General features: G+C 44.4%; 1 protein-coding gene across 1 annotated transcript in view; it reads right to left on the bottom strand.

Moving 5' to 3' along the window:
- depdc7a (DEP domain containing 7, paralog a) overlaps positions 1-13,107 on the bottom strand; it is an 80,068-nt gene that overhangs the window by 32,523 nt on the left and 34,438 nt on the right. Inside the window, exons 4-5 of the mRNA XM_034188781.1 lie at positions 10,167-10,297; positions 9,846-10,035 (exon numbers count right to left, since the gene is read on the bottom strand). Coding sequence (XP_034044672.1) covers positions 9,846-10,035; positions 10,167-10,297 — 321 coding nt within the window. The remainder of the gene's footprint in view (positions 1-9,845; positions 10,036-10,166; positions 10,298-13,107) is intronic.

The following is a 13,107-nucleotide window of genomic DNA, read 5'->3' as shown; positions in this document are numbered from 1 at the left end:
GCGCTCCGGCGCCCCTGTCTCATTGACAGCAGCACGGCTGAAGCGGTCTCTCCTCTATTAGGGTGATCGAACACTGTTCTGAGCTCCCTCACAAACCCATCATATGTCAGAAGGAGCCGTGAACTTTGCTCCCAGAGCGCTGTAGCCCAAGCGCGTGCCTCACCACGAAGCAGATTTATCACATAAGCTACTTTGCTAGCGTCGGTCGCGTACATGACGGGACGCTGTGCGAAGACGAGCGAACACTGCATAAGGAAATCCGCGCACGTCTCCACACAGCCTCCGTACAGCTCTGGGGGGCTTATGTATGCTTCAGGGGATGGTGGGGGGTCGTTGGACAACCAGTGGAACGTCGCTGTCACGCACAGGGTCTACGGGAGGGAGAGCCGCAGCGGCGCCCGGAGGGCGCGCTTCCACCTGCGCGGCGAGAGCCTCCACCCTGCGGTTCAGGAGGGCGTTCTGCTCGGCCATCAAGTCTAACCGAGTCGTGAAAGCGGTGAGGATCCGCTGCAACTCACCGATTACCCCTCCTGCGGACGCCTGTGCGCCTTGTTCTTCCATTGGCCGTTCAACAGCCGGTTGACGCCCCTCGGGATCCATGACGCTGGCCGAGATATCCTGTTGGGAAAGTGTAGGAACACGGACCCACAACAGGGGGCGCAAATGAACGGACAATGGAATAGGTCAAATAACAACACTTTACTGTTGCGAACGTGCACAACAAACACAACAAATTACAACAATGGACAAAGTTCAATTCACGAAGGTGTCGTGTGGGCAGGCTCGAAGATAGGAGACGCCTCTCCAAAGTAGAACCGGAACCACACGGTTTCCTCCACCACAGGACCCCGGGAATACTGGAGCCGCCAAGTTCCGAACTCCCAGGTGGCCACTGCCTCCGCGTGTCGGACCTGGTACTGCTGGCGAGGAACAAGAACACAATTAACGTGGGCGCGTTTGCACCCAGCAACCTGTACGGCAGGGAAGCTACCTCCACCTCTCGTTGGGGAAAAAAGTCTGCAATCACTCACAAAAATCACAAAGGTTACTGTCAAGCAGTCAGCTGAGATTATTACCTTCCAGGTAGAACGATATCTCGGCGATGAGGTGGAGATGCCGTCCTGCTGATATACCCCAGTGATAATTGCCGTCAGCTGTCTCAGGTGATGGGTGACAGCTGTTACCGAGGCTGCTCCTGTGGGGCGGCGGCGCCCTCTGGTGGTGGTGGGCCAGCAGTACCTCCTCTTCAGCGGCCCACACAACATCAAGCATCAGAAAGACCAATACAATGTAATTTGTCAGCATTAAGCAACAAGAAAAAGAAGAAATACTAAGGTGATCACTGGCCACTAGCCCTAAGCTTCACTAAAAGACCCAGAATTTAGACAAAGTTTAGGCCGCGGCACGCTCCGTTTCCTAATAAAATTAAGTAAAAGAGTAAAAAGCATAGAAACATACTATTCCAGTATGCTAGTCATACGAAAGGGAAAATAAGTGTGTCTTAAGTCTGGACTTGAAAGTCTCTACAGAATCTGACTGTTTTATTGAAGCAGCGAGATTATTCCACAGAACAGGGGCACGATAAGAGAAAGCTCTGTGACCCGCAGACTTCTTATTCACCCTAGGGACACAAAGTAGTCCTGCACCTTGAGAACGCAAAGCCCGGGCCGGTACGTAGGGTTTAATTAGGTCAGCTAAGCATGGAGGTACCAGTCCGTGAACAATTTTATTGGCTAGTAGCAGAACCTTAAAATCTGATCTCACTGGGACAGGAAGCCAGTGAAGAGATGCCAAAATGGGTGTAATGTGGTCAAACTTTCTGCTTTGTGTCAAAACTCTGGCAGAAGCATTTTGAACCAATTGGAGACGCCTAATGATGGACTGTGGTAAATAGAACATTGCAGTAGTCCAGTCTATAAGAGACAAACGCATGAATCATGGTCACAGCATCAGCCATAAACAGGATGGGATGAATTGTCGCTATATTTCGCAGGTTGAAGAAAGCACTCCTCATAATTGGCTGTAACCTCTACTGGTGGTTGGCTCTCACTGCGGTATTGTATCACTTCCTGTTCCGGAGCACAGCGGTGTTTTGCTGTATCTGTTATCTGTTTAATCTGCACAGTTAGATTGATCTAGTTAACTAGATAACGATTTGTTTCACAGTGTTATCTTCACGTGCCTTAACTAAAGCACTCCCTCTGCTGAATCACCTCTAAATTATTTACACATTATTCACTTTGCGTGTTTTTAGGAATCCGCTAGCTTAGCGCAGCTACTAGCTCTTAGCCGATTTAGTATGGCGGCTTCTCCTGTCTCTCCCGCACTTTTCTGCTCTTGGTGTGAAATGTTTAGTTATTCCTCGGCCTCCTTTAGCAGTAATGGTACTTGTAATAAGTGTAGCTTATTCCTAGCTTTGGAGGCCAGGCTGGGCGAATTGGAGACTCGGCTCCGCACCTTAGAAAATGCTACAGCTAGCCAGGCCTCTGTAGTCGGTGCGGACCAAGGTAGCTTAGCCGCCATTAGTTCCCTCCCGGCAGATCCCGAGCAGCCGGGAAAGCAGGCCGACTGGGTGATTGTGAGGAGGAAGCGTAGTCCTAAACAGAAGCCCCGTGTACACCGCCAACCCGTTCACATCTCTAACCGTTTTTCCCCACTCGGCGACACACACGCCGAGGATCAAACTCTGGTTATTGGCGACTCTGTTTTGAGAAATGTGAAGTTAGCGACACCAGCAACCATAGTCAATTGTCTTCTGGGGGCCAGAGCAGGTGACATTGAAGGAAATTTGAAACTGCTGGCTAAGGCTAAGCGTAAATTTGGTAAGATTGTAATTCATGTTGGCAGTAATGACACCCGGTTACACCAATCGGAGGTCACTAAAATTAATATTGAATCGGTGTGTAACTTTGCAAAAACAATGTCAGACTCTGTAGTTTTCTCTGGGCCCCTCCCCAATCGGACCGGGAGTGACATGTTTAGCCGCATGTTCTCCTTGAATTGCTGGCTGTCTGAGTGGTGTCCAAAAAACGAGGTGGGCTTCATAGATAATTGGCAAAGCTTCTGGGGAAAAGGAGAGACGGCATCCATCCCACTTTGGATGGAGCAGCTCTCATTTCTAGAAATCTGGCCAGTTTTCTTAAATCCTGCAAACCGTGACTATCCAGGGTTGGGACCAGGAAGCAGAGTTGTAGTCTTACACACCTCTCTGCAGCTTCTCTCCCCCTGCCATCCCCTCATTACCCCATCCCCGTAGAGACGGTGCCTGCTCCCAGACCACCAACAACCAGTTAAAATCTATTTAAGCATAAAAAATCAAAAAGAAAAAATAATATAGCACCTTCAACTGCACCACAGACTAAAACAGTTAAATGTGGTCTATTAAACATTAGATCTCTCTCTTCTAAGTCCCTGTTAGTAAATGATATAATAATTGATCAACATATTGATTTATTCTGCCTTACAGAAACCTGGTTACAGCAGGATGAATATGTTAGTTTAAATGAGTCAACACCCCCGAGTCACACTAACTGCCAAAACGCTCGTAGCACGGGCCGAGGCGGAGGATTAGCAACAATCTTCCACTCCAGCTTATTAATTAATCAAAAACCCAGACAGAGCTTTAATTCATTTGAAAGCTTGTCTCTTAGTCTTGTCCATCCAAATTGGAAGTCCCAAAAACCAGTTTTATTTGTTGTTATCTATCGTCCTCCTGGTCGTTACTGTGAGTTTCTCTGTGAATTTTCGGACTTTTTGTCTGACTTAGTGCTTAGCTCAGATAAGATAATTATAGTGGGCGATTTTAACATCCACACAGATGCTGAGAATGACAGCCTCAACACTGCATTTAATCTATTGTTAGACTCGATTGGCTTTGCTCAAAATGTAAATGAGTCCACCCACCACTTTAATCATACCTTAGATCTTGTTCTGACTTATGGTATGGAAATTGAAGACTTAACAGTATTCCCTGAAAACCCCCTTCTGTCTGATCATTTCTTAATAACATTTACATTTACTCTGATGGACTACCCAGCAGTGGGGAATAAGTTTCATTACAGTAGAAGTCTTTCAGAAAGCGCTGTAACTAGGTTTAAGGATATGATTCTTTCTTTATGTTCTCCAATGCCATATACCAACACAGGGCACAGTAGCTACCTAAACTCTGTGAGAGATAGATTATCTCGTCAGTAGTTTTATATCCTCATTGAGGACAACTTTGGATGCTATAGCTCCTCTGAAAAAGAGAGCCTTAAATCAGAAGTGCCTGACTCCGTGGTATAACTCACAAACTCGCAGCTTAAAGCAGATAACCCGTAAGTTGGAGAGGAAATGGCGTCTCACTAATTTAGAAGATCTTCACTTAGCCTGGAAAAAGAGTCTGTTGCTCTATAAAAAAGCCCTCCGTAAAGCTAGGACATCTTACTACTCATCACTAATTGAAGAAAATAAGAACAACCCCAGGTTTCTTTTCAGCACTGTAGCCAGGCTGACAAAGAGTTAGAGCTCTATTGTGCCGAGTATTCCTTTAACTTTAACTAGTAATGACTTCATGACTTTCTTTGCTAATAAAATTTGAACTATTAGAGAAAAAATTACTCATAACCATCCCAAAGACATATCGTTCTCTTTGGCTGCTTTCAGTGATGCCGGTATTTGGTTTGACTCTTTCTCTCCGATTGTTCTGTCTGAGTTATTTTCATTAGTTACTTCCTCCAAACCATCAACATGTCTATTAGACCCCATTCCTACCAGGCTGCTCAAGGAAGCCCTACCATTAATTAATGCTTCGATCTTAAATATGATCAATCTGTCTTTATTAGTTGGCTATGTACCACAGGCTTTTAAGGTGGCAGTAATTAAACCATTACTTAAAAAGCCATCACTTGACCCAGCTATCTTAGCTAATTATAGGCCAATCTCCAACCTTCCTTTTCTCTCAAAAATTCTTGAAAGGGTAGTTGTAAAACAGCTAACTGATCATCTGCAGAGGAATGGTCTATTTGAAGAGTTTCAGTCAGGGTTTAGAATTCATCATAGTACAGAAACAGCATTAGTGAAGGTTACAAATGATCTTCTTATGGCCTCAGACAGTGAACTCATCTCTGTGCTTGTTCTGTTAGACCTCAGTGCTGCTTTTGATACTGTTGACCATAAAATTTTATTACAGAGATTACAGCATGCCATAGGTATTAAAGGCACTGCGCTGCAGTGGTTTGAATCATATTTATCTAATAGATTACAATTTGTTCATGTAAATGGGGAATCTTCTTCACAGACTAAGGTTAATTATGGAGTTCCACAAGGTTCTGTGCTAGGACCAATTTTATTCACTTTATACATGCTTCCCTTAGGCAGTATTATTAGACAGCATTGCTTAAATTTTCATTGTTACGCAGATGATACTCAGCTTTATCTATCCATGAAGCCAGAGGACACACACCAATTAGCTAAACTGCAGGATTGTCTTACAGACATAAAGACATGGATGACCTCTAATTTCCTGCTTTTAAACTCAGATAAAACTGAAGTTATTGTACTTGGCCTTACTTGGATCCTTACTCTGGATGGCATTACCCTAACCTCTAGTAATACTGTAAGAAATCTTGGAGTCATTTTTGATCAGGATATGTCATTCAATGCGCATATTAAACAAATATGTAGGACTGCATTTTTGCATTTGAGCAATATCTCTAAAATTAGAAAGGTCTTGTCTCAGAGTGATGCTGAAAAACTAATTCATGCATTTATTTCCTCTAGGCTGGACTATTGTAATTCATTATTATCAGGTTGTCCTAAAAGTTCCCTGAAAAGCCTTCAGTTAATTCAAAATGCTGCAGCTAGAGTACTGACGGGGACTAGAAGGAGAGAGCATATCTCACCCATATTGGCCTCTCTTCATTGGCTTCCTGTTAATTCTAGAATAGAATTTAAAATTCTTCTTCTTACTTATAAGGTTTTGAATAATCAGGTCCCATCTTATCTTAGGGACCTCATAGTACCATATCACCCCAATAGAGCGCTTCGCTCTCAGACTGCAGGCTTACTTGTAGTTCCTAGGGTTTGTAAGAGTAGAATGGGAGGCAGAGCCTTCAGCTTTCAGGCTCCTCTCCTCTGGAAACAGCTCCCAATTTGGATCAGGGAGACAGACACCCTCTCTACTTTTAACATTAGGCTTAAAACTTTCCTTTTTGCTAAAGCTTAGGTGACCCTGAACCATCCCTTAGTTATGCTGCTATAGACTTAGAGTGCTGGGGGGTTCCCATGATGCACTGAGTGTTTCTTTCTCTTTTTGCTCTGTATGCACCACTCTGCATTTAATCATTAGTGATTGATCTCTGCTCCCCTCCACAGCATGTCTTTTTCCTGGTTCTCTCCCTCAGCCCCAACCAGTCCCAGCAGAAGACTGCCCCTCCCTGAGCCTGGTTCTGCTGGAGGTTTCTTCCTGTTAAAAGGGAGTTTTTCCTTCCCACTGTCGCCAAGTGCTTGCTCACAGGGGGTCGTTTTGACAGTTGGGGTTTTTCTGTAATTATTGTATGGCTTTGCCTTGCAATATGAAGCACCTTGGGGCAACTGTTTGTTGTGATTTGGCACTATATAAATGAAACTGATTTGATTTGATTTGATAATATTTCTAATGTGGAGGTCAAAGGACAATGTTGGATCAAAAATGACCCCAAGTTTCCTCACTTTGTCAGTGTGATGTATGACACATGAGCCTAGGCTAAGCATTAACTGGTCAAATTGATGCTGATGTCTCACTGGACCAAGAACCATCATTTCAGTCTTACCAGAGTTTAAAAGTAGGAAGTTGCTAGACATCCAACTTCTCACTGATGCAAGGCAATCTTCTAAAGATTTTATGTGGATGAGATTACCAGCAGTTATTGGCATGTATACATGGACTACATTTTTGATAAATGGACTGCATTTTATATCCATCTGCATCAGATGCTCAAAGCGCTTTACAAATAATGTGAGGGTGCTGCCACACAAGGTGCTCACTACACACCGGGAGCAATAGGGGATTAAAGACCTTGCCCAAGGGCCCTTTGTGATTTTCCAGTCAGGCTGGGATTTGAACCAAGGATCTTCTGGTCTCAAGCCCAACGCTTTAACAACTAGACCATCACCTCCCCCTCCCCTGTATAACTGAGTATCATCAGCATAGCAGTGAAAGGTAACCCCAAAACGCCGCAATATGTGCCCAAAGGGTGCTATATAAAGAGAGAAAAGCAGGGGGCCTAAGACGGACCCCTGTGGAACCCCAAATTTCATGTCACTAAAGCCCATTTCACAATGGCATATTCGTAGAGCTGCTCATTGTGGCGTATCATCTACACTGAGATGAGCAGCTCTACGCCCACTTTTAGCAGCTCTACGTCAAGTTTTTTCTCCCTACGCAGCATTATGTTGAGGGCTACATGCGTCGGACGGTAGAAATTAAACATGTTTAATTTTCTTCAGTGTAGAGTGCTGGACACAGTTTTAAGCAGGTCTGCACAGCACAGCGTTACTGCAAGCAAGTCTGTGCAACACGGCACTCCTGTACACAACCAAAAACTGAGTATGTGCATCCAGCTGGAGAACATGATCATACAGCCCACAGCGCCTGTGTACTCAGAACAGGGAATCTAACCTCAACTCAGAACAGGGAATCTAACCTCAACTCAGAACAGGGAATCTAACCTCAACTCAGAAATTCTCTCTCTCTCTCTCTCTCTCTCTCTCTCTGTGTGTGTGTGTGTCTGATCACACCTGTGACTTTAAAATAAAAGCGCACTCGCTGCATGTCGGTGCACTCATCAAACGCCCTGATCGATAAGCTCTGATCAAACCTGTGACTTTAATATAAAAGCGCACTCGCTGCATGTCGGTGCGCTCATCAAACAATGTCTTCACTGGCTGGGACTGATGCTCCCTTGCCTTCTCATGATAAGCAATATGTATGATCCTCTATCTCACAAAAATTAGAGTTTTCAAACTTGCTTGACTGCACAAGCAACCAATAGACAGTGTACAGGGGAGCAACCGCTAATTCCTTTTCTTTTTCTTCCATTTGTTTGGGACACATTGTAAAAAACTGTAAGGCAGAGTAAGTATGTCCCTTTTGGGTGACTGTATCAACATGTAGATATGAAAGGCTAATGTAAACACATGGAATCATTGTTGCAGGTAATTAGACTCTAATGAACAGATGTGTTGTGTGCTGGGGTGTTTGGCTGGCTTGGTTTTTGTTTTTCGTTTCTCCCACCAGGTGGTATGCATTCAGGACTGAGTGGCTGAGTATTAGAACCTCACCCTGAACACCTGAGGCTTGTTATCACATGCAGGTCATCAGGACTCACAGCTTTGGTGTATCTGTCTTGATCAGAGATTGCTGCACTTAAACCTTGAATGCACAGTGTGTGATTGCCAGAGACTCGACCTTGTGAGCAGACGTGTGAGATCGGCGTTGGGAGAACAATCTCACCATTATGGATGCAGAGACCGCTCCAGGTTTGACGCCACAGTCTGTGAAGGAGGATTGGGTGAGGTCTCACGCTCTTCAGCACACTTCCTGAGGTAATTTGGTTTTGGTGACTTTTATGAAGTAATGACAGTGGATTTGGTGTCCCTCACACCTTGTTGTATTGAGCTGTCACGTTATGCTAATTGTCTAATCAGCTTCTGCTGCAGTGGAGATTTGAACTGAGTTGTTCCGTGCCTGCAGGGTGAGAAGCTGATATATATTTAAGCCAGGAAGTGTTTGCTGATTGTGTGCACCTTTGAGCTGTGTCTCTCTGGGTGGAGAGTGTTGGACTCACCTCATGTTTTCTTTCTTCACAGACTCCGTTTATCGCGGCCACCTGGGGGGTGTCGGCGGGGTCCCTGGGTCCGAACTGCTGTGGCTCTGGACTGTTTACGCTGCTGAGAGCGCGCCGTGTTTTCACCTCACCAGACCGCGGACATTTTTGGTTGTTTATCACTAAACTCACTATGATTATTAAATTCTGTTATCTTTTGAACCGTGCTCTGCTTATTTCATGCTGGGTCCTGTTAAACGCTGGGTCGGTGCTCCGACCACGTCCGACACATAACAAGATGGTTATGAACCCTATTATCCATTTCTGCCTATAAACACCCTTAAATCCTACACGTAGTAGCTGTAAGGCATTTTTTGTTATTTCTCCACTATCCACCTCAGAGCACATAGTGGGTTCCACATCAAAGATCATACTACTTTTTCGTCTGTCAGGGGTGGCCAAGTTCGGTCCTCGAGAGCCACCTTCCTGACACTCTTAGTTGTCTCCCTGCTCCAACACAACTGAATCCAATGAAAGGCTCATTAAAAGTCTGCTAACAAGTCTTTCATTGGATTCAGGCCCCGTGGCCGCTACGGTAGCCATGAAGGGCCAACGGGAACCCTGAACATGAGACGGCTAATGGGGCTCTAGTGAAACAATGAGTCCTGAACGGTGGATCAGGCGGAGGAGGTGATGGCTTGTAATCCAACAGCTGTGAAGGTGGATAAAGGCTGCAGCTTGTCCTCAGACCTCGATCATCTGGGATTTCCCAGCCATTGGACCAGGCTAAGGATCTGTCAAGGACCATGTGTTTGTCAGCGTGCAGTGTTATTCCCACATTAAACAAACCCACGCACAGACATCTCTAGATCGACACCTGGATGCAGAATCCTGTCTGGGAATTGATCAAGACACCATCTTCCTCACCACCACCAGACTGCCACACTGACTTTTTTTTTTAAAGACACTTGTAAAAGTCCTGATTATCAACTTAAAATTTAAAGGTGTGAGCTTAAAAAAAGACTTAAGAAGAAAAACTTTTTTTTCTTGGAGACTCACTGTGCTTCGCTGAATGCTTTGAGGATCTCTCTGTCCACATAGTGGGATGTGTACAGCTGCTCGGGATCACTGCCCATATTTCGCAGCCGTCTAGATGAGTCCTTGCGCTCCAACAGGTTCTCCAGCAGGGGGAGCTCTATCAGCTGCAGCAGCCTGAGCACAGCCTGCTGGTACCACACCTCATTCACCACTGACAAAACACAATCACTGTCACTAGGGATCCTCACAACCAAACACGTGTACTGAGCAACCATTTGTGCATGACATCACGCAGCCCTTTGTGTCCTTCAACTGCACATCATCAGCTGGAACATGACTTACGCTCTTGAGACAGGCCGAGGTTGATCATCTGAGGCGTGATGGATGAGCTCAGGTTGAGATTTCCCAGAACATCCTCCAGTGATTTGTTCGTTTTTACAGGGGAGTGTGTGGCATAGCCCAGCACCTCTTGGCTGGAGATTCACATAGCAACACAAATTAGCGGGAAATTGTTGAAACAACATGAATAGACTTATTGTAGAAACAAACTTGCAAAGTGTGTTTTGTACATATGACTGAGTGATGATGTGGCCTGACTCTGAGTACAGCGGTTATCAAACCAACCCAAGGCCAGTAAAATAATCAGTTTCCATTGATCAATGTTTTCTGGCGAATGGTAAACAGAACGTCGCAAGGCTGTATGCTAGCGGTGCAAGGCTGATGGGTCCTTTGTGTGTTTGTGATGTGCTCGAGACCCTGTCAACAATTTTACTTGCAAGGCTCAAAGTAAAGGCAAATTAGAACGTGAAAATCCATAGTTTCAGTGTTAAACTTTATTCTGTCAGTGTTCGTGGTTCAGGAGGTAGATTACCAACATGTAGACCAGTGTTCGATTCCAGGCCTGTGCTTGCTGTGCTAAATAGTGCTGTGATGTTTTGAAATGTTTTACTTGATTGTCCCTATAAAAACATAATAAAACACAAGCGAGCTCATGGCTGAGTCGGGATCTTAATCTTCTGTTATTTGTTGCAGTTTAAGCCTGTGCAGCCACATGATCTGCATGTTGGAAAGTCTCTGCATGGCTGCATTAACCATATTTCTTTTCCCTCTGCGTCAGCAAAAGTGAAATTAGCACATAACATTACACTAGTGAAATTAGGATGTCAGGGGTATTACTGTGTGGGTTACACTAGTTTTTTTTTTCTTTCATTTGCCTTACACTGTTTGAAGAGAAATGGCACCATAACTCTGGTAATTGGGCTAATGGGCTATGGAGTAAATCATAATTACAGAAATTAAAGGCTGACCAATTATACGGTTCATCCAGAAAGTATTCACAGCACCTCACTTTTTCCACATTTTGTTATGTTATAGCCTTATTCCAAAGAGGCAAAGAGGAATGGGCAAAACTGCCCAAAGATAGGTGCACCAAGGTTGTGGCATCATATTCAAAACTTGAGGCTGTAATTGCTGCCAAAGGTGCATCACCAAAGCTGAGAATACTTATGTACATGTGACTTAGTTTTTATTATTAATGAATTTGCAAAAATTAAAAAACAAAAAGAAAATAGTTTGTTCATGCAGTCATTATGGGGTGATGTGAGAAGAATTCTGAGGGGAAAAAAATGTATTTTCTCCATTTTGGGAATAAGGCTGTAACATAGCAAAATGATAAAAAAAGTGAGGCACTGTGAATACTTTCTGGATGCACTATTAGTTGGCAGATCAGAATCCTAATAGGATAATCAATAATATAACAGTATGGGTATTATGTTTGCCAATATGTAAACTTTTATATATTTTACAGAATAAACAATGCAGAAAAGCACTTTGGCTGCTGGACATAATAGCATTATGTTCTTTGTTCAGCAGAAGTTGCTCCAGTGGTACCGTTTACAATGTTGCTCAGCATGGTTGGGACCCCCATCAGCAGTGATCACATAGCTACAAAAGACAGAGGCAACATGACCAGCTGTCTTTCATTTTCAATCAGAGTGGGTGTTTTACAGCCACAAAAGACAAATGGCTGCCATGCCAAAAAGCAGTGCCAAAATAGATGAAAAGTCTATTGTATTAAAATGCTGAATGATGTGATATTTTAACTACCAGTCAGAGTGAAGGCAGCATGATGTACGTTGGTTTGGTGATATTTATAGTTATTTTTAATACAATTCATGTTTAAACTGTAAAACATCAAGCCTCAAATAAATTTCTTTATCATAATAAAGGTTTAATACAAAATGGTAGGAATCACTGCCATTTTTAATATACGAGGTCTGTCCGTACAGTATCGTACCTTTTTATTTTTTTCAAAAACTATATGGATTTCATTCATTGGTTTTTACGTCAGACATGCTTGAACCCTCGTGCGCATGCGTGAGTTTTTCCACGCCTGTCGGTGATGTCATTCGCCTGTGAGCACGCCTTGTGGAAGGAGTGGTCCCGCCCCCTCGTCGGATTTTCATTGTCTGGAAATGGCGGAATGAAAAGGACTTTTTTTCCATCAGAATTTTTTCAGAAGCTGTTAGAGACTGGCACCTGGAAACCATTCGAAAAATTTATCTGGCTTTCAGTGAAAGTTTTACGGGCTTCACAGAGAATAAGGACTTTAACTACAGGTTTAAGGACCCCTTTAAAGGACGGTCGGTGCGCCGCGCTGCGAGCTGCGACGATGCGGCACAAACCACTGGATCATTTCTAAGCTGATGGCTCTGTGGATACGAGACCGTCGTGTGCTCTTTCTCTGGTTATCACAAGACCTGGACATCAGCCATTTTCCGGCAGATTTCACTTTTAACAAGAGATTTTGTCATGGAAAGCCGCGCGGAGGCTTCGCGCGTCACGACCGATTCGCTGATGAAGCGAGACAAAGGAACACCTCCGTTTCGGAGTGTTAGAGGACAAGTTGGGACATGTCTATCTCGGCTTTCAGTGCTTACCAGCCCAGTGAGTATAAAAGAACTTGTGGAGAGCTGGACATGTCCCAACTTGTCCTCTAACACTCCGAAACGGAGGTGTTCCTTTGTCTCGCTTCATCAGCGAATTGGTCGTGACGCGCGAAGCCTCCGCGCGGCTTTCCATGACAAAATCTCTTGTTAAAAGTGAAATCTGCCGGAAAATGGCTGATGTCCAGGTCTTGTGATAACCAGAGAAAGAGCACACGACGGTCTCGTATCCACAGAGCCATCAGCTTAGAAATGATCCAGTGGTTTGTGCCGCATCGTCGCAGCTCGCAGCGCGGCGCACCGACCGTCCTTTAAAGGGGTCCTTAAACCTGTAGTTA

This window comes from Thalassophryne amazonica, chromosome 2 (genome assembly GCF_902500255.1).
Source record: "Thalassophryne amazonica chromosome 2, fThaAma1.1, whole genome shotgun sequence".
In the NCBI taxonomy this organism is placed as follows: Eukaryota; Metazoa; Chordata; class Actinopteri; order Batrachoidiformes; family Batrachoididae; genus Thalassophryne; species Thalassophryne amazonica.
This window is presented reverse-complemented; position numbering and strand designations above follow the sequence as displayed.